Source organism: Lolium rigidum, chromosome 3 (assembly GCF_022539505.1).
Source record: "Lolium rigidum isolate FL_2022 chromosome 3, APGP_CSIRO_Lrig_0.1, whole genome shotgun sequence".
Classification (NCBI taxonomy): Eukaryota; Viridiplantae; Streptophyta; class Magnoliopsida; order Poales; family Poaceae; genus Lolium; species Lolium rigidum.
In genome coordinates, this window is record NC_061510.1 from 30,068,761 (window position 1) to 30,088,588 (window position 19,828).

At 45.0% G+C, this 19,828-nt stretch overlaps 1 protein-coding gene across 1 annotated transcript; it reads right to left on the reverse strand.

The window, feature by feature from the left end:
- Window positions 1-8,571: 8,571 nt before the first annotated feature.
- LOC124701363 (pre-mRNA-splicing factor cwf23-like) lies at window positions 8,572-11,230 on the reverse strand. The gene is made up of 4 exons (XM_047233418.1): window positions 10,751-11,230; window positions 9,783-10,004; window positions 9,076-9,261; window positions 8,572-8,932 (listed from the first exon to the last, which is right to left on the reverse strand). The coding sequence occupies exons 1-4, from the start codon at window positions 11,228-11,230 to the stop codon at window positions 8,906-8,908; spliced, it is 915 nt and encodes a 304-aa protein (XP_047089374.1). The 3' UTR covers window positions 8,572-8,905.
- Window positions 11,231-19,828: the final 8,598 nt, after the last annotated feature.

Here is a 19,828-nt window from a genome sequence, read left to right on the forward strand (position 1 = left end):
AATTCCCACAGACGGCGCCAATTGACACGGGATTAACTTTTCAATGCCTATGGATTGTAGGCTAGGGTTGAGTTAGAAGTAGAGGGCAAGTAGATCTCGAAGGTTTCAGCCGAAAAGTACTCGACGAATATGAAAACTAGGGTTTGCAGACAATGATTCGATGATCTCTTCGCCCCTCGACTCCCCCTTTATATAAGAGGTGGAGCCGAGGGTTTCGTTTTGTACAAGTTACAGAGTCCGGGAAGGTTTCTAACTCATCCCGCCAAATTACAAATAACACTTCCTATTACAACTCTATCTTTTCCTTAAATACATCTTGGGCTTCCGAACCTTCTTATTCTTCGGGTAGTGGGCCTTCAATAAACCCCGGGTACTATATTCGGCAGGCCCATTTGGGATGCCTATGTCAACGGGCTCTTCCTCGACGGGTACTGCTGGTTCTGTGCCTGGCTCTTCTGGCACCACGCGACCACCACCTTCTACACAGTCAGGTACGTCATCCCCGTGGTATCTAGATTCTGGAGCTTCTTTTCATATGACTTCTGAGTCTTCTATTCTCTCTGCTCTTCGCTCTCTTGTTTCTCCTATCCGTGTTATCACGGCTGATGGTACCTCTCTTCCTGTTTCCAGTCGAGGCACCCTTTCTACTTCTTCTTTCTCTGTTCCTGATGTTTCTCATGTTCCTAGTCTTAAGATGAACATGTTTTCTGCTAGTCAGCTTACTGATTCTGGTTGTCGCGTCATTCTTGACGCTGATTCTTGTGCTGTTCAGGACCGTCGTATACGGGCCCTGGTTGGAGCTAGCCCTCGCAGCCTTGAGTCCCCGGGGTTCTGGGAGTTAGACTGGCTTCGCGTTCCTCTTGCTGATACTTCATCTGCCAGTTCTCCTGCGGTTGCTGCTTCTGTCACTGGATCTTTTCAGCAGTGGCATCATCGGCCGCGTCACCTCTGTGGCTCCCGTTTATCGTCATTAGTTCGTAGTTGTCTTCTGGGTATGTCTCAGGAGACGTGTCTTTGCATTCGTGTCAGGGTTGTAGGTTAGGCAAACAGATTCAGCTTCCCTATCCTACTAGTGCGTCTGTATCTCAGCGACCTTTTGATTTAGTTCATTCAGACGTTTGGGGTCCGGCTCCCTTTCCTTCGAAAGGGGGTCATCGATACTATATTTTGTTTATTGATGATTTTTCGCGGTACACCTGGTTGTTTCTTATGCACTCTCGCAGTGAGGTGCTCTCTATTTATCAGCGCTTTGCAGCCATGGTTCGTACTCAGTATTCCACGCCTATTCGTGTGTTTCGTGCTGATTCTGCAGGAGAGTATATCTCCCAGCACCTGCGTGGTGTTCTTGCTGAGCATGGCACCCTTGCTCAGTTCTCGTGTCCCGGCGCCCATGCTCAAAATGATGTCGCCGAGCGTAAGCATCCCTATATTCTTGAGACTACTCGTGCTATGATGATTGCTTCCTCTCTTCCGCCGCATTTCTGGGCTGAGGCTGTCGCTACGTCGACTTACCTCATTAACATTCAGCCTTCTGCTGCCCTTCAAGGTGGCATTCCTCTCGAGCGTCTTTCTTGTCGCTCTCCCGATTACTCGACTCTTCGTTTATTTGGTTGTGTTTGCTATGTCCTTCTCCCTCCTCGCGAACGCACCAAGCTGACCGCTCAGTCTGTTGAGTGTGTTTTTCTCGGATACAGTGATGAGCATAAGGGCTATTGCTGTTGGGACCATGTTGGTCATCGGATGCGCATCTCTCGTGACGTCACGTTTGATGAGACGCGTCCCTTCTATCCTCGCCCCGCCTTGGGTACTTACCCGGTGGATGATATCTCTTTTCTTCTTTTTCCGGATGCACCCCCTGCTGTCCCTTCTCCTCCCCCTCCTAGTTCTGATGCGCCCCCTTCTACTTCGGCGCCATCCTCTCCTCCGTATAATTCCCCTAGTACTCCCCGTTCTCCGTCTTCAGATCCTTCTGATGTTGTCCCTTCTTCCTCTTCTTATGATGAGTTGTCCTCTGCCGATGAGCTCCCTCCTTCAGGGCCTGTTCGTCAGCGTCGTGCTCCAGCCCGTTACTCTCCTAGTCAGTACGGTCTCTCTGTTGTTTCTGAGCCTACTTCTTATCGGGATGCCGAGCGTCATCCTAAATGGCAGCTTTCCATGGCTGAGGAGATCGTTGCGCTTGAGCGCACTGGCACTTGGGATCTTGTTTCTCCCCCTTCTGGTGTTCGTCCTATCACGTGTAAGTGGGTCTATAAAATTAAGACTCGCTCTGATGGATCTCTTGAGCGCTATAAAGCGCGTCTTGTGGCTCGTGGCTTTCAGCAGGAGCACGGCCGTGACTATGATGATACTTTTGCTCATGTGGCTCATATGACCACTGTGCGTACCCTTCTTGATGTTGCTTCTGTTCGACGCTGGTCTGTGTCCCAGCTTGATGTTCAGAACGCTTTTCTTAATGGCGAGTTGAGTGAGGAGGTTTACATGCAGCCTCCTCCTGGGCATTCTGTTCCCGATGGGATGGTTTGTCGTCTTCGACGTTCTCTCTATGGTCTCAAACAGGCCCCTCGTGCCTGGTTTGAGCGCTTCGCCTCTGCGGTGACTGCTGCTGGTTTCTCTCCTAGTCTTCATGATCCAGCGCTTTTCGTTCACACTTCTCCTCGTGGACGCACCCTTCTTCTTCTCTATGTTGATGATATGATCATTACTGGTGGTGATCCTGAGTATATTGCCTTTGTCAAGGCTCGTCTTCGAGATCAGTTTCTTATGAATGATCTTGGTCCTCTTCGCTATTTTCTTGGGATTGAGGTTTCCTCCACTTCTGATGGCTTTTCTATCTCTCAGGAAAAGTACATTAAGGATCTTCTTGCTCGTGTTGCTCTTGGGGATGAGCGCACGGTTGATACTCCTATGGAGCTTAATGTTAAGCTTCGTCCTACTGATGGTGATCCTCTTCCTGATCCCACCCGTTATCGCCGTTTGTTGGAAGTCTTGTTTATCTTGCTATCACTCGTGTCCTGATATTTCTTATCCTGTTCATATTCTGAGTCAGTTTGTCTCAGCTCCTACCACCGTCCACTACAGTCATCTCCTCCGTGTTCTTCGTTATCTTCGTGGCACGATCACTCATCGCCTTTTCTTTCCTAGTTCCAGCTCTCTCCAGCTCCAGTGCTACTCGGATGCCACGTGGGCGAGTGATCCTACGGATCGTCGTTCACTTTCTTCTTACTGTGTGTTTCTTGGTGGTTCGCTTGTTGCTTGGAACAGGTCGCGGTTTCCCATTCGAGTGTTGAGACTGAGTTGCGGGCTATGGCTTTGTTGATTGCTGAGGTGACCTGGTTACGGTGGTTCCTTGCAGATTTTGGGGTCTCTGTTACGACACCCACTCCGCTTTTGTCTGACAGTACAGGTGCTATCAGTATTGCACGTGATCCGATCAAGCATGAGCTGACCACGCATATTGGTGTTGATGCTTTCTATACACGTGCTCAGGTGCAGGATGAGGTTGTTGCGGTTCATTATGTGCCTTCAGATTTGCAGTTGGCGGATTTCTTTACAAAGGCACAGACTCGAGCACAGCATGACTTCTTACTCTCCAAACTCAGTGTTGTGGATCCACCATGAATTTGAGGGGGGTTAGATGTATACATCTATATATTGTAGTTTCTCCATATGTTAGGGGGCTTCCTGCATATTTGCACATGTACATGTAATATATATTGTGGCCTTTGGCCCCCTGTAATACAACAAGCATATTGCCCTAACATCCCGAACCCTAGCCTCGCCGGAATGAGTTGGCCCTACGCCGCCGCCCCGTTGGACGACGGCGACCTCCTCGAGGAGATCCTGCTTTGCTTGCTTTGCTTGCTCGATCGAGTGTTGGAAGGAGGAGGAGATCATAGGGAGGGGAAGAGTTGAGCTGAAGCGGATCGAGAACAAGATCAACCGGCAGGTCACCTTCTCCGAGCGCCGCAACGGCCTCCTCAAGAAGGCCTACGAGCTGTCCGTGCTCTGCGACGCCGAGGTCACGCTCATCATCTTCTCCAGCCGCAGCAAGCTCTACGGGTTCGACTGCATCCTCTCTGAACCCGGATTCCTAGGCCGCTTCCGCAAGCACCACTCCCGGTCCCGGAACAAGCCACCGCCGCTACTCGGCTTCTTCGACAAAAAAATCGGCCCAGGCAAATCTCCCATCTTCAACCCCACTATGGCCCACCCGGACCGCGTCCCGTCCCGGCGCTTCTCCTTGCCATGGAGCCAAGAGCTTTCTAATGATTGGAAACTGGCAAGTGGCCAACAACTGTGCTAAATCTATATATTCAAACCATTTTATATGTGAAGTGTTAGTTGATTTCCACATGTGGTGTGCTATGTATTTTGATTGATCTTGATATTAATCATAAATTATAATAGCTACTGGCATCTATATTATGAAACAACGAAAAACATTACAAGCTCATTGAACCCGAATAGTAGTGAGTAATGTCATTTGTCACTTAAGTTTCCCAACTTGATCTTTATTTTTTCACTCTTGATTAACGTACTTAATCCTCTCCAGAATATTCTATTTGAATGCATTCCCTCTGAACAGCTAAACATTCCTAGGATGTAATTTGTTACCATGTAAATGATTACTGTCGCTCTACCTTGCACCTAGCAGTAGATGCGGTTTTATTTCCTAATTCTACCTTTGTCATAAAGGGTAGTTTTTCTTTCTCATTGATTTAGATCTTCCATGAATTTTCTTAGGTTTATTGGATTTATTTGATTGTAGGCTAGCGGAGATGGTGGAGCTGAAATGTGAATGCAGAGATGATTGGCCCATTAGATATGCTAATGTGCTATGTTCTGAACAGGTGATGTGGATTTATCTTTTTTCTTTATCAGTAGCAGAGATTAGTTGGTGATGCTGTCCTTGGACAAGTGAATGATGCTTCTGATTCTATTTTTTTGTTTATCCAAGAAATCTTCTTACTAGAACTACCTTATTTCACTCCATAGCACGCAAGGGCACTATGTTACTACTTGCATCTTCTGTTTATAATAAATTTACCAGTTGCACGCTCTTACATACAACTACGGATTAGTTGCCTTGGATGTTCGTTTCCTCATTTTCCATTCAGTGTCTTATTCACTTGCTATGCTGCGCCAGTGTACACATGCTGATCACGATAGCAGAAATATTAATGCATGAACCTTTCAATATGCTTCGAGTACAAAATGACTATGCACTATGATCCAAGCTCAATGCTATTCGTTTGTTTCTTGCAGTGAAGTGTTTGTCATATTTTCCCTGCGACTAACACGACAACCTTCCCATAAAAAAAACACAATCCAGGCCTTGCCTTTGGGGAACTCAGATGCAAGTCATGCGACGCAAACTGCTTTATGGAGCTTCCTTATTGTTCTATTGACCTGGTAGTGACATCTCGGTGATGGTTACTGCAGACCTGACAATTTCATATTGTATCTAGCAAAAGTGTACTCTTCCAATGGTGTAATGAGTTGATCTGCCTGTTTCTTTCAAATTTGATCTGATTTGGTTACTACGGACTAGTTTGTTAGTTTTGGCTTTGATAAATGATTGCTGCTGATGGAGCTGTAGATTTCCTGGTGCTGTAACAGCAAGTTATGTGCAGCATGAATATTGGAGAACTTTTTTTTCCCATAGAGAGCTCTTAATGAAATGATATGGAGTTTCTCTTGAGAAAGAGATTTTGATGATAATTTTAGATGGAATACAGTTAATTTCTTATCTGAAGATTTTGTAGATTTCAGCAATATGGTAAAATTGGTGTCATTTTACCAAAACTGTGTACAACCTAAGAATACTTTGTTATGTTTATAACTACAACCACTTTTTTTATAATTTGTTGATGTAAAGATGTCCGGCCAACCATTAATTAACTTAGTTATAATTCATTTATGGGCACGTGATTTTTGCATGATGCTAAAGGTCAAGTGGCGATAGAAGCATGTAGTGTGAGCGACGCAGGTGGAGGAGTGAATCCTCTGGCTGTCTTGTTTCTAGGAGTATGGTGATTCAGACCAGCAACGAAGAAAGGCCCTGGTATATTTAAATTCAAAGAAAAGCTGGTAGAAGCCAATACAAACATCTGTTATCAGAGGTGTTATAATCATAAAAAAGAGGTCATTTCGCACCTTCCAAGATTTCCATGTAGCAGCACCAGGAAGGTGAAGCTCTTATCCACAAACCTGAGGAGGGAAGCGTTCTGCTTCCTCAGAGCAAGAACAATAGTTTAGCCGGCAGCCAGCTATAATAACTTGACACATCATCCATGATTAATTTATAGGTAGCATGTACAATAGTAAGTTATAAAAGTGTAGTACTTTTACAATACATGGTCCACCTTTTAATCTCATATAGTGTCTAGGAGCACGTGCTAGAACTAGCTATTAGATAAGAGCTCACTTCTCGTCTCTCTCGTAATCTCTCTCCTCCAGCTAAACAAACCTATAATATTTTATCTCTTACTGTAACTTATTGTACTTGCTCTCAGGTCCTTCATGCCGACCCCTCCTTCAGACCTGTCAAAACACAGCTTATCCCAAGAGATTAGACACCGTGAGCCACGAGCCGGTCCCAGAAAAAAAAAGGAACGTCGTCTCTTGTCGAAAGCTTTCGATCACTACAGCCGAAAGGGAAAGGGAGCACATGTTAGGAAGGAAGAGACAGACCACCAAAATACAGCAGGTGGCATCCGAGAGGCTCATAGTGGGGAGTAACTTAGACTGCTCATAGTGGGAGTAACATAGCTAGTACCTATAGCTAGTACCAGGTACTAGCTATGTTACTCCCACTATGAGCAGTCTCATGAAACGAAGGCAGACTTGGCCAAGTTAATAGCCAGGCCTATAGGGTCCCACTATGAGCAGTCTCATGGAACAAAATAAAAAAAAACTGCTCATGGAACGAAGGTAGACTTGGCCAAGTTAATAGCCAGGCCTGTAGGGTCCGCAAAGGAGTCCATGAGTACCGCGACATATGATCAGCCTATCGTCCACATACTGTAGAACAGGGCCAGTGACCATCGTCGACAAGGGGATGCTGGAGAACGAACAAACTTTTGGAGCAGGTCAGCAACAATCCTCCTTTTTTTAGATTACAAATCCTCATCTGGAGCATAATAGCCGCCCTACATAGCACAGCAGTGCGCCTCATTCCCCCCCAAAAATGCTCCCAAGCCGCTACAGTAACTGCTCCCTCCCTCTTCTTCTCCGGGCTGCTCCTTCCTCCTCTCCGCCGGAGTAGCCGACCGGAGATGGAGAGGAGTTAGGCTGTATATATGTAGGTTCCTCTCTTAGTTTTCATCCCCTAGTGGTGTTTTGGAGTTGTGCCTCAGATCTAGGTGGCAAGATCTGGGGATTAGGGTTCTTTTCCATGCTTCTATGTCTCCGGTGGTCGGAGCATGCGAGCGAGGAGAGAGCCACCGTCTCCATCAATAAGGTAGTTGTCGCGGATCTGCTGCTGCTGCTGAAGAGCTGCGAGGCGGAGCCCCCCTGGCCGGCCATGGAGGCGAGGGGGAGGGGCGATGCTTTCTGCGGCACGCGGTGGAGCTTCTTCTGACCGGCCGTGGAGGCGAGGAGGAGAAGCTTAGCTGGGTGCTCTCCCCGGCGGAGCAGAGATCCAGGTTCTTCTCTCTGGCTCTGGATGCGGTGAGTTCTTGGGTTGTTCTTCCTCCTCCTTGTGGTCGTGGAGATAGACAGGAGGGGGACAGGCCCAGTGCTCGCCGATCTGGAGTCGAGAGGCACATGGGTGAGCGTGTGGTGCTCACTGAGTTGGAAGCTCTATATCGGCGGCAGATTTCAAGCGCCGGCGACGTCCGCCGCCGTTATTCTTGGCCAAGGGGGCCTCTCCGCACCTCGGAAGATCCAGCTCCGGGAACCATCTACTTCCTCCAGGCCGATGTGCTGACGGGGAAGATCTTTGATCTGGGCGTGGTGATCCATCCTGGTGGTGAGCCAAGTGGCGAAGTCCCCGGCGTCGCCGCCAGAGACCATGGCCCAAGATCCAGTCGACGCGGTGGAGAAGAAGGACCCAATTGCTTTCTTTTTAATCTTTCTGGGTTCCTTTTTGTAAAAACTTTGGACTCTTGTGCTATTGTTCCCAAAGCCAAGGTCCTCCTTGTAATTGTTCCCACCGACTAATGAAGCTTCTAGGCCTTTGAGGCCTTATCTGTTCAAAAAAAAAATCTGGAGCATAACAAATAAGATGTTACAGTTCATTTGACCGCTACTCAGGAACCCAAACAGTTCGTGCTGTTGCGGTCAGAACAGCAGCCGCAACGCCGGAGCCGGCCGGCAGTGGACCTTGGGGACGAGCAGCTTGACACTGCATGTGCTGTCTACAAGAGAGGGGTTCCATTCCAGCGTGTTGTTCGATACCATCGCCAGTTGCTGCTGGGATCGTTCTCGTCACAAGGCGATGAGCTGGGAGGAAATGAAAAGCATCCTCTTTGACAAGCCAAATGCCTCCCAAAAGAAGGGCTTTTCAGGTCTTGCTGCGGCCAGCGAGGAGGCTCTGGTACAGATGCTCTGAATATCTAGAGCTAGCAGTGAAAAGCAATTAAAAATTGCACCATGGGAAATACAAGTATGAAAAGTGGAGGGTTTTGTTTTCCTTTCACTTCCTATAGGAGTACAAATTACTCCAAAAAAACATACCTGTAAGAAGTTAAGAATACAGAGTTGAAGTACACCTACGCAATGACAGTAACTGGGCACAACTTGGGTCAAGCATATGCAGGAATGACAACAATATATCAGCAACAAAATAAAAAAAAAACTGCTCCGACTTTCTAACTGAACTGTCCTGATGATCCTCAGCTGTTGTGACCTGTGACAGCAGATGTCCTCTGTAAGTTGCTACCTCATGTTCGCGAAGCACCAATTATCCACATTGCTTCCTCTTCTGGACCTGCAAAGTCAACAAGGCATTTGTAAGTTTCATCGATATGACACATTGCGCAATGCATATGTATATTCAACTAATAGAGTGAAAACTGATGAAGAACCCAAACGGTTGCAACAAAAATCATGTTGCAAGCTTCATTTAAGTACCTCTTGAAGTTTCCGGAATACCAACTCTTCCATATCAACAAATCCAGTTCCATCAATGTTGATTGTACTCGGTGGTTCAGATGGTGGAGTTGCGAATGCTGGTGAGCCACCCGATTCTTCAACAGGAGTAACCATTAGTGGGACCGGGAAGACATTGTACACAGAATGGTTCTTCAGTGCGGTTTTCTGTTATAAGATCAACAAGTATTTGGTTAGCCGCATAGCTAAAATATATAATCAAATTCTAGACAGATAATGAAGCTTAGTAAAGTTCCAAAGGACGTTGTACACAGAATGGCATCAGTTTTGAACCATAAACAACAGGTGCATAGTTATTAAACATAGGCATGCGGGCTTTGTAAAAAGTTCTTAAAGAGTCCTATCAGTATCGAAGCATAAATAGAGAAAGCAACATATCATGCACGATTAATTATTAAACATAGGCATGCAGAGTTTGTAAAATTTCTTATGGGCGCCTATCTTCCAGCGGATTAATAGACTCATTATCCTTTGCTAGAAGATCTATCATATCGATTTCAAATCTCCTATGGACTCTTATCTTGCTGCAGATTAAAACGAACTCATTTGTGAAGTTCTCCTTTGGACTCTAATGTGGATTAAAACGAAATCTATAATCCCACCCCAGGACTTCTAATTAAGGTGGAAAAAATCTCCCAAGACAAAAACGAGGGACAAACGGGACTTACTGCTGCCTCTTTAGTAGCCATGACAACAATTGCTGAACCCCTGTTCCTTGATTTTTTGGTCTTGATCACAATGTCTTCAACCTTGCCGAATTGCTTAAAGATGTCCTCCAACTTTGCAGCAGTATAGTAATCTGCTCCACCTTCCCATGAAACCTTCAAATAATTCCCCTTGTCAGTTTTTACCCCGTTCTCTCGAGTTCCACCCTTCCTGTCTCCATGTGCCTAAAATAAAAAGGAAATGATAAAGTTGTGGTCAGTACGGAAGCTAATAATACAAATCAACAAATACCATGCAACTTGCAAATAGGCTCGTATTATCTTAAAATTTACTTTGATGGTAAGGCAGAGAACTCCAATATTAGACAAAGCTATTGTATGTGGAAGGCAAGATGTTTGATGCTGAATAATTTAGACATGGTCACATTGATACTGTGGATGATGAGATACTTTTCCTGATACCGACTTGGTTTTGTATGCTAACCCACAAATTAGACAAAGATATTGGATGATGAATTAGTATGTACTCAACCCCACAAGTGGTCAGTTACATACTGTTCCACCTTCGTCTGTACGGCTACAATGTTGCAAAACCTATCCCCTCTGATCAACTATCACAGTTCAGCAATAAACCTATCCCCTCTGATCAACTATCACACTTCAGCAATAAACCTATCCCCTCTGATCAACTATCACAGTTCAGCAATAAACCTATCCCCTCTGATCAACTATCACACTTCAGCAATAAACCTATCCCCTGTGATCAATTATCACACTTGGCGATAATTCAGAAGTAAGCTAGTCAAGGTGCATCATTCTATCTATCTTTTAGATCTAAGGAGAAATTACCCAACATTCATCACCCCATAAGGCAGTAGTAGTAAGTTGCAGCTAATAGACTACACTACTATCAATCCAACACGGAGAAGCAAACGAAAACTGAAGAGATTCAAGGAACAGCGAGAGATTACCGAGGTCGAAGCAGATCCCGAGATGCGCGAGTTCTTCCTGGCCTTCAACTCGCTGAGCTCGCGGTCGATGTCGGCGGCCTTCCGCTTGTCCTCGCGCCTGGCGAGCTCGTCGGGGTCGACGTACGGGCCCCCGCCGGACGCGAAGGCGCGCTCGCGCTCCTCGAGGTCGGAGACGGCCCTGCGGCGCTTGACCCCGGTGGCGGCGGCGCGGGCGGCGGCCTCGCGGCGGCCGCGGAGGCGCGCGTCGAACTGGCGGCGGAGGGGCTCGTCGCGGAGGAGCTTGTAGGAGCCGGCGAGGCGCTGGAAGTCGGCGGTGGCGTTGGGGTCGTCGGGGCGCTTGTCGGGGTGGCGCAGGCGGGACTGCGTGCGGTAGGCCTTCTCGATCTGCTCGACGGTTAGGGCTGCGCCCTCCGCGCCCGACGGGAGGCGCAGCACCTCGTAGTGGTCCACGTCGTCGCCGTCCTGCCCCGGCGCCGCCATGGGGGTGCCGGGAGTGGGCTGGCGAGGTCGAGGCCGCTTGGACGGTGCGGGCGGGACCAGGGAGGGTCGGCGCGTCGAGGGCGGCTAACCCTAGAACGCGCGCGCGGAGGCCTGCGCGGCGCGCGGGAGCGAAGAAGCCGAGGCGGCGGTGAGGGCGGCGGCAGGGCTGGATTGGGATTGGGAGGGCGGCGGCGCTAAAGACCCTCGGCGGTGGACCGGATTGGGGTGTGGTTGAAGTTGAACCCAAAACGGAGGGGAAGGCGGTAGCCGCAAACCGATCAGAACGGGGCAAAACTTTCCGTTTTCAGCTAGGTTTTGTGTTCTGTCAAATGTACCACGAAATTATAATGATACCTGGCAAAGATATAATCGAGCAGTGTGTTTTGGTAAACGCCGGAAAATAACGGTGTCCTGTAGCAAAAAATTTCACTTTACTTCTCATCACTTTAAAAGCTTCTTCAAATGTTTCTAGGCTCATACATACAAGCACCGAAATCTTTGAGAAGAGATTATCCATTTTCCTCATCATCCCCTTCTTCCGGGGTCTCTTCCTTGGTTTATCCATCCTTCTTTTTTGTTAGGTAGATGCTTGATGGCATTCTGCATAATGTGGAAAGTTGCACAATCCATGTTTTGATTCTAAAAACACCCGCTCAACTGCCTTTCCCATTGCACTATCTTGATCAGTAAATGTGGTGCGAGGTTGCTTCTGATTATGTACTGATAAGAAGGCTTGAATTTCAGAGATTTTCCTTTGTGATGGCAGCATGCGGCATGCTTCTGGCAGCTGAAGCATGTGGTTGTGTTCAACATCCAGATCAAATATTTCATAACATCCATCTTCACGGTCCAATGTAATTGATATATGAACCGTACAGCCAGTTCTAATTTCAGCCCTCTTCTTAGTTAGACTATCCCTTTTATCAGCCGCCTTTTTACCCTCTTTGAAACAAACGAATTTGCATCCAGTCACAACCCCATCAATTGTGTTTGTATTAGTGTATCTCCTTCTTACACTGAATCCCATCCTTGCTCCATAGTACTCCCAAAAGTCCCATGCCTCAGCCACGGTGTGGAATTTCATCCAAAGTTGAGGTTTCCATCTTGGTATTTCCTCCCTCCCTATCAAATTAGAAATAGATAGCTGTTAAGATGTTGGTTCACACCGTGAAATTTTTACTTAAACAGAAACCGAACAGCATGCAAGTTTTGATTGAGAAAAGAATTCGAAATTAACTTACTTGTTTGGATCTTGGTTCTCCATCGATCTCCAGAACTAATCCTTGATGTTCTTCGTCAGATATGCTGCTGTGTGGGGAGAAAAGAGAAAAGAACAGAGGAGATACAAAACTGGGCAGAAGAGAAGAAAAGGAGGGAAGGATCGTCTATTTTGGCACGCACATGTGCCCAGGCAGGACCTTTTCCCTCCAAAAGTGGGTGGGCTGGGGTTTCCTTTTCTTTTCCTTTTTTTTTTGGAGTGGAATAACCGGTTTGCTGAAGCCAAGTCAGAGTCTGACTTGTGTGCCTCACGTTAGAGAACGAGTGGGGGACGACGCGGTGGTGGGCGGGAGAAGGCGCTGGAGGAGTCGGATGGGATGGCCGTGGTGGCGCAGCAGGAGCACGCCCTGGAAGAGGGCGGCGACGCTCTCCGGCGGCTGTGGGATGTGCTTTGTCACGGCGCCGTCGTCGTCGAAGCTGATCCCGCCAGACCAGGGCCGTGAAGTTTCCATGGCTAGAAACATGGTCAAAAGCCCCAGGTGAATTTCCCCTCTTCTTTTATTTGGTTTAGTTTTGTCTCTGTTTCTCGAAGGCTTACACACCCCTTCATTGTAGCCAGTGGATTTTATAAGTGGAAGAGTTTGGAGTGGAAGTCGAAGCTGCGTATGATCCTATAGGTGGAGGAGTATGGAGATGGAAAGAATAGGAGCACATGACCGCTAGGTTGTGGTATTTTTGTGAGATGGAAATTGAGTGGTTCTACAATCTCGGTGTATTCCAATCATATTAGTTTTACGTCTGCTGCAATCTTACTTATTTGATGTGGTTAGTGTAGTGGTAAATTGGTCTAACCACCAACTGATGCTTTTTAAACACCTACTGATGCCTTTGAGGTTTAACTTTTGCTTATATGCTGAGCAGGTTGGTCTAAAGGTGAAGACCATCAAGGGCTTGTCAGTTTGCACGACACTGATTCTTGAGGTGAGGTTATTTGGGGCCTCCAGATTTTTCTGGGCATCATCAAAATAGCGTTCAAATGTAGACTGATGTTATCAGTTCTTTGCATGATTGTCTTGTTGGATTCTCTGTTTTCACTGTTAAAGTATACCTGTTTATTTGATGCCTGTGTCTTCTCTTTTAGTTGACCAGACTTGTAAATGAACAAAAGCACCGTGTAATAGTTGGTCTCGTGGAACTCGTTTCTATATATATGCAGCTTCAGTTGGTGTATTCTTCAAGAGTTTCAGTGGGTAAGATTTGGCTTTCCTGTATTAAGAGAGTGACATGCGATTTTCTTACTTGTGTTTAGTTGTGGCGTATTAACTGTTCACACAATGTTTCACAGAGAGCTTATACATTTTCATTTGTTTCTCCTCTGTTTCGCAGGCCAAATATTTGCTAGGAATCTCTCCTTGAACAGACTGCAAGCGTTTCATCATTTCCTTATACCTGGTACATATATGGAATATGTGAATATTTCCTTACTCCCTGTGAAAACTACGCCATATTATTTTTTTTCCACAATAGCATGCACGCTAAAAAGTTCTCTCCATCAAGGTGAAGTGATCAACCTAAGAGAAGATTTTGTGTTACCATTGCATTATCCCAATTAGGATTAGAATATGGTTATCACTCTGTGGCTCAATATGTTGTTAACCTTCTTAGGAAAACATAGAAGGTCATGATCTTTGGTTATTTGTCCTCACGAATATACTTCCTTGAACAGAGCTTCCTCTGTCCCAGGTACTTCTGACCGAAGGCAACCTGCTGAAAACTTAAAAAAAAAAAGCATGGTGATGAAAAAGGGTGGATCTAATAAGCCATATAAAATAAATTGAGATAATTAGCTATCTCCATGATGGTTCTAAGAAGCTTTATTTACTCACCATATTTCGTGGGTTTGCATAATGACCAGTACTCTCTGCTTGCCTGTACAATATGACCAGTACGCTATATTGATTCTTTGTTTTTTATCTGTTTAGCAGGTTCTCTTCTGTATGCAGCTTCAGTGAATTGTGCGGCTTCAGTTCTTATTGTATTCAGCTAAATCATGTGCACAATTATATATATGCAGCTTCAGTTGGTGTATTCTTCAAGAGTTTCAGCGGGTAAGATTTGGCTTTCATGTATTAAGAGAGTGACATGCGATTTTCTTACACAATGTTCCTGAAACATCAGGCTCAGTTGCACTTCTGTAATTACTGATGATAACAGGGTATTGCAAATCATTCACAAAGAGTTTATACATTTTCATTTGTTTCTCCTCTGTTCTGCAGGTCCAAAGATTTGCTAGGATTGACTCTTGTGTCGTCGGTGCCCATACTGTGCTTCCTTCTCCTCTCAAGGTTTTCTTTCTTTTCCTTGTGTATATATGTATTATGCCCTTTTTTCTACCTGCTATTTTACTTACTTTTGTTTCTGTGCTCCTGTCGTGTGTTAGACATTGACTATTTAGTTCGTGTTGGTTAAATTGTATTCATTATTCCGATTAAATAGTGTAATTAGGAATGTGACGTGATGTGTGTCCATCTCCTCGTGCTCCTTCTGCCTATCTCACCTGTTTTGTTCTGTAGGCCAACGTTTTTCAGAGTACACTCTTTGCTGCTGAGTCTGTTAGCAAGCGAGTTGTTAAGAAATGTATTGATCACACATTGTTATTTGGGTGCTCTCTTCTTAATTCCGCTTGCTTCTGTTTAGATTTGTGATTTCTTTTAAAAAACAGTGGAATACAAGTTGTTCTTTCTATGGTGTTCTCTTATTTCCACTTCATTCTATTGTATATGGGAATTGCTTTTAAAAAGTAATGGATCTTTTACACATGTTTTTGTTTCTAACCGTTCCTTGGTTTTCCATTGCACTTCCTTCTGTGTTACCAGTGTAGTTCGCGGTATAGTGTGGGTGTATGCACCAGTGCCATCTCCATGACCTTCCTCGGGCCAATGACCTAGCAACATTAGCATGGTTAGTCCTCGTGCAGTTCGTCGCCGAGGGCCTAAAAAGCGCAAGGTGCCTTTTTTACCGGTCCTATTAATTAGGTAGCCGGAATATGTAAGGAACCCATTATGAAAGATATGAATTAAAGCATAGGAACTAATAGCAGCAAAAATCCCCTCCATTGGAAATAGAGCATTAACAACTTGCACTACCTAGAAAATTGAGTGGCATTAGTTGAAACACCATGGAAAGAACACTCCCAGTTCATTGACAGTTATGTCCCTCGTGGTAGGATTTCTTGGTAGGCTTTCTTGGCGAATTCGTTAGCTTTTGGGTGGCAGACCAAAAGAAGCAATTAGGTTTCACGATTTGTACCTTAATGGACTTGAAGTTGCTTCATTGGTTCAGTAATCTTGAACATGCTATCTAGGACATATAATGATGCAGATATTTTCGGTTCACAAAATGACCAATTGGGCTGCTAATTTTCTTTTCTTGTTCTCATGTAGTCATATATGAAATAGTTCAAGAAGCTGAGCTCAAGGAGAGGTAGTGTGCGTGTTTGCTGTTCGTTAGCTTACTCACCACTAAATAGAACTCCTACCTAATTATCATCCATCCTGCTGGCTCTAAATTTCCCAATGGTCATGTCTGGTTTTGTTTCCGTTGAAAGAAGCAGTTGATGCGTCGCCTTCGAATCCGAGAGCGGTTATGTTGTGTTCCTCACATAACCGTCGATGGGGCACGTTGCATGTTCCTTGTTGTGATTTGTGCGTCTCACCGCAGATCGAGATATAGCAGCACACATCGTTTGGACGCTTGCTACAACTCTGCAACAGCAACAAGAATGAACAGAAATGCAGCATCTGCTGTGAGATGCAGTGCAGGGTACATGTTTGTCATTCAGACATAGAAGAGTAAGTTTTGATATTTCTGGGGCTTTATAGCATCTTCGTATAAGGAATCTCAAAGCATCTCTATATCTACTAATTGTTCCTATGATTTAATGTATTTGTTTGGGTTAGCTGGGTCGGGTCAACCTTACATAAGTTAGCATGAACCTATAAATCTCAAACAAGGCTCCCTATGTGAGTTCTTGGGCCAGACCAAGATATAATTGAACTTTTTTTCTTCAATTGTTGCTTTCTCAGCTTCTATGCGCTAGAATAATTATTGTTCCAGGCTTCTAGCCTTTTATGTGCATTAATGACTGAACTGTTTTTTTTAGCCTTTATTGTTGAATTACTGGAAAGATTGTTTGGACTGAATTACAAAGGTGTAGTATTGTTACATGTGAGATAAATACGATGCTGATGTCATCTTGAAATAACAGCAGTGTGGAGGGAACAGAGTTGGTAGCCGATTATGCCATGAACATTGGGAGGAAGGAGGTGCGCGTTCTGGGTTTTTTAGTGATGGCGCATCCTTTCAGCGAAGTCATCACCAGGGTAGGCCACAAGCAAGACACATGTACGTCTCAGATCCTTATTGGTGAGTACCATCTCAGTTTCTTAACACCAGTTTTTATCTTACGAAATCTTGAGAACTGTCGAGTAGAAAGTAGAAGTTGGAAACTTACATCCAAGTATGATCGATTTTTCATGTACTTCTCAGCTCCTTATTGGTGTGTTCTTAAATATTTAATGTGTTTGAGGAACATGAGAAGTGTCGAGAGGAATGCATCATCGCCTACAAGGCCAACTCCAAGTAGAGTAGGTTGACATATTCGAGTACAGTTTATCTCTGGCTCTAGAATACTACTTCATTTAGCATGGCACACAATTATATAGCATCATTGATTAGACTTGACATCAACCATCATAAAGTTGCTTGCGCCCAAGTCTGACATGATATTTACCTTTAGATATTAGGGAACTCGAAAATTGGAAGTAAAGTTAGTTCTAAGGGAACTCGAAAATTGGAAGTAAAGTTAGTTCTAATAATATTGAGTTTCAGCGCACGCTTTTATCTAATAATAATAATACTGTTTTTATGGATGGGAGGGAGTATTTGATACTTTTTTTGCGAAACAGTATTTGTACTGTATTTGCTTTCAGATAATCTATTACGTGCCGGGGCACGCTGGTGTCTTACCTGGTGCCCCCTTTCCCCTCATTCCGATCCACATTTGACTGTTGGTGGAAGATAACGTGTTGGGGCCCACCACAATCCGAGCGATCTTATCTCTTCCAGGAAAGTTTTCCCCTCTTTTCGTAGGAGTGAATTACAGAGAACTACCACAATTGCGGCAGCTGTAACGCGTCAGTACCATTCCTGGATTTTTTTGCTAAAAACTACCACTGCTGGGGTAACACGTAACAGATCACGCAAACGGTCGGGTGAGAGCTGTTTAAGCCTTCTGGGCCCCACTGTCAGGACCAACGGACGTTTCTTCTCGTTAGGTCGTGGAACGGAGGTGGTTAAGACGGGTTGGTCGGGTCGAACCGCACCAGACCGCAGCAGTCGCACCGTCGAGCCACCATCTTCCTCCTCTGTGCCTCTCTCCTCCGCCGCCGCGGCGCAGCGCCGCCGTGTCCATGTCGTGGCAATGCCTTCGTGAGCGACGGAGAAAGCACCGACGACAGCCTCCTCTCGGAGTTCGACCACGGGCACGACATTAGCCCCCGTCCACCGGTATGTATGGTTAGGGTTAGGGTTTGTCACGATTTGGGAAATTTTCCGATTGAAGATCTGATTCAGCTCCGATTCGTCTCTCTGGAGGTTTAATTTTTGCTTCGTTTGCCATGCTTTAGATGCCAGAGAGCATTTTATTTCCTGGGTTCACTGGGTATGAGGATTGTGATATGAGATGCAAGCATGACATGCCTATGTATAGGTATGTTTGCTTTGAAGGGGCAAACACTGGTAGGAGATTCCATGGATGTGGATGTAAGGTAGGTTATTTTCCAAGTTTATTGTATTTTGATAACTAGCAATTTAGTTTGACATAGGTTGTGATATTATATGTTCCCTACTGCATATATAAATAATGTCTGTCGATATATAAATCAATTTATGTATAGAGCATTCATATATAATTAATCCCTACATAAAGAATTTATAGTTGCCTATATTTAAATATCTCTAGTGCAATTACAATTCATCTCTGCCTAGAAAGCTTTGTTGTATAATTTGTTTACTGCATATATTATTTGTGTACTTCCTAGTGCATTGCATTAAAATTTAACCAATTGCAGTGCATTAATATCCCTCCCTAGAAAGGTTACTTGTTTAATTAGTAGTGCATATATTATTTCTGAAGTGTATATATTATTTTTGTACTGCCTAGTAGAATTCATCCTTTTTCTGATACTTTATATGTAATTCAATTGAGCAAGTGCATTGCATTAATATTCATGTGTTGTGTTATCTAGGAGGAGGTCATGTGTGATACAGTTCACTGGGTTGATCATGAGTGGCCATGTACACTGAAGAAATCTTTGGTCAAAATTTGGACTATGTATGAGGAGGAGAGGGACTCAAGAATCCATGGGAATGTGGAGTATGCTACTAAGAATTACCAGCTAGTCCTACAGAAAAGGGATTTAGAGAAGAAGAACTTGGAGCTACACAAGCAGTTAGGTGACACTCTGGAGTATGTTGCAGAGGCAACCAGCCATGAGCTTGAGGTTGCAAAGAGGCAGGAGGCAGAGCTACAGGTGGTTAGTTTGAAGGAAGAAAACAAGAAGCTGGAGTTTGAGATGGCAAGAAGGCTGAAGGCAGAAGAAGATGTTGCCACTTTGATGGAAGAGAAGAAAAAGGTGGAGGTTGAGGTTGCAAAGAGGCTAGAGGCAGAGGGAATGGTTGCCAGTTTAAAGGAAGAAAAGAGACAGCTGGAGTACTATGTGGCAGATCTTCTCAAGGCCCACCATGTCCACAAGGACAAGTTGAAGAAAATAGCTAAGATGTGTGCTGAATGAATGTTGGCCTTGTAATAATTAAGTAGTTTGATCTATCCTGTTGAACGGTGGGATGTGTTGGTGATCTGTTTGTGTTGGATCAGTCTATGTCTTTGTGTTGTTGAACCAGTTAAAGTTGTTGAACCAGTTAATGTTGTGGAATCATTAGTGTTGAACCAGTGAATTGCTAAGTGAATTGTGTTGTTGAATCATTGCTGTGTGATGTGTGTGTGTAACAGCAAATTATGCTGTCTGTTGTGTGTGTGTAACAGCAAGTGTTATGTTTGTGTGTATAACAGCAAATGATGTATGTTGTCAGCACGGCGGCGCCGCCATTTTATGGTCACCGGCGGCAGCATCATCACGGCGACGCCGCCAGTTTATGGTCACACCAAGTTTCAGCAGAAGAGCAACACATTCAACATAATTGGACTGACAGAACCAACACATATATTAACAGAAAAAGCACCAGCAAGGTAAGTATTGACTGACAGAAGCAACACATATATTAACAGAAAAAGCACCAGCAAATTCACCAAAAGACCAG

What these genes read in the sequence shown, in the direction of transcription:
- LOC124701363 (XM_047233418.1), bottom strand. Translation starts at nt 11,230, where the DNA reads ATGGCGGCGCCGGGGCAGGACGGCGACGACGTGGACCACTACGAGGTG. An exon ending in CGGGATCTGCTTCGACCTCG is followed by an intron (nt 10,005 to 10,750) that starts GTAATCTCTCGC and finishes TTTTTATTTTAG; the next exon opens with GCACATGGAGACAGGAAGGG. An exon ending in TGGCTACTAAAGAGGCAGCA is followed by an intron (nt 9,262 to 9,782) that starts GTAAGTCCCGTT and finishes ATCTTATAACAG; the next exon opens with AAAACCGCACTGAAGAACCA.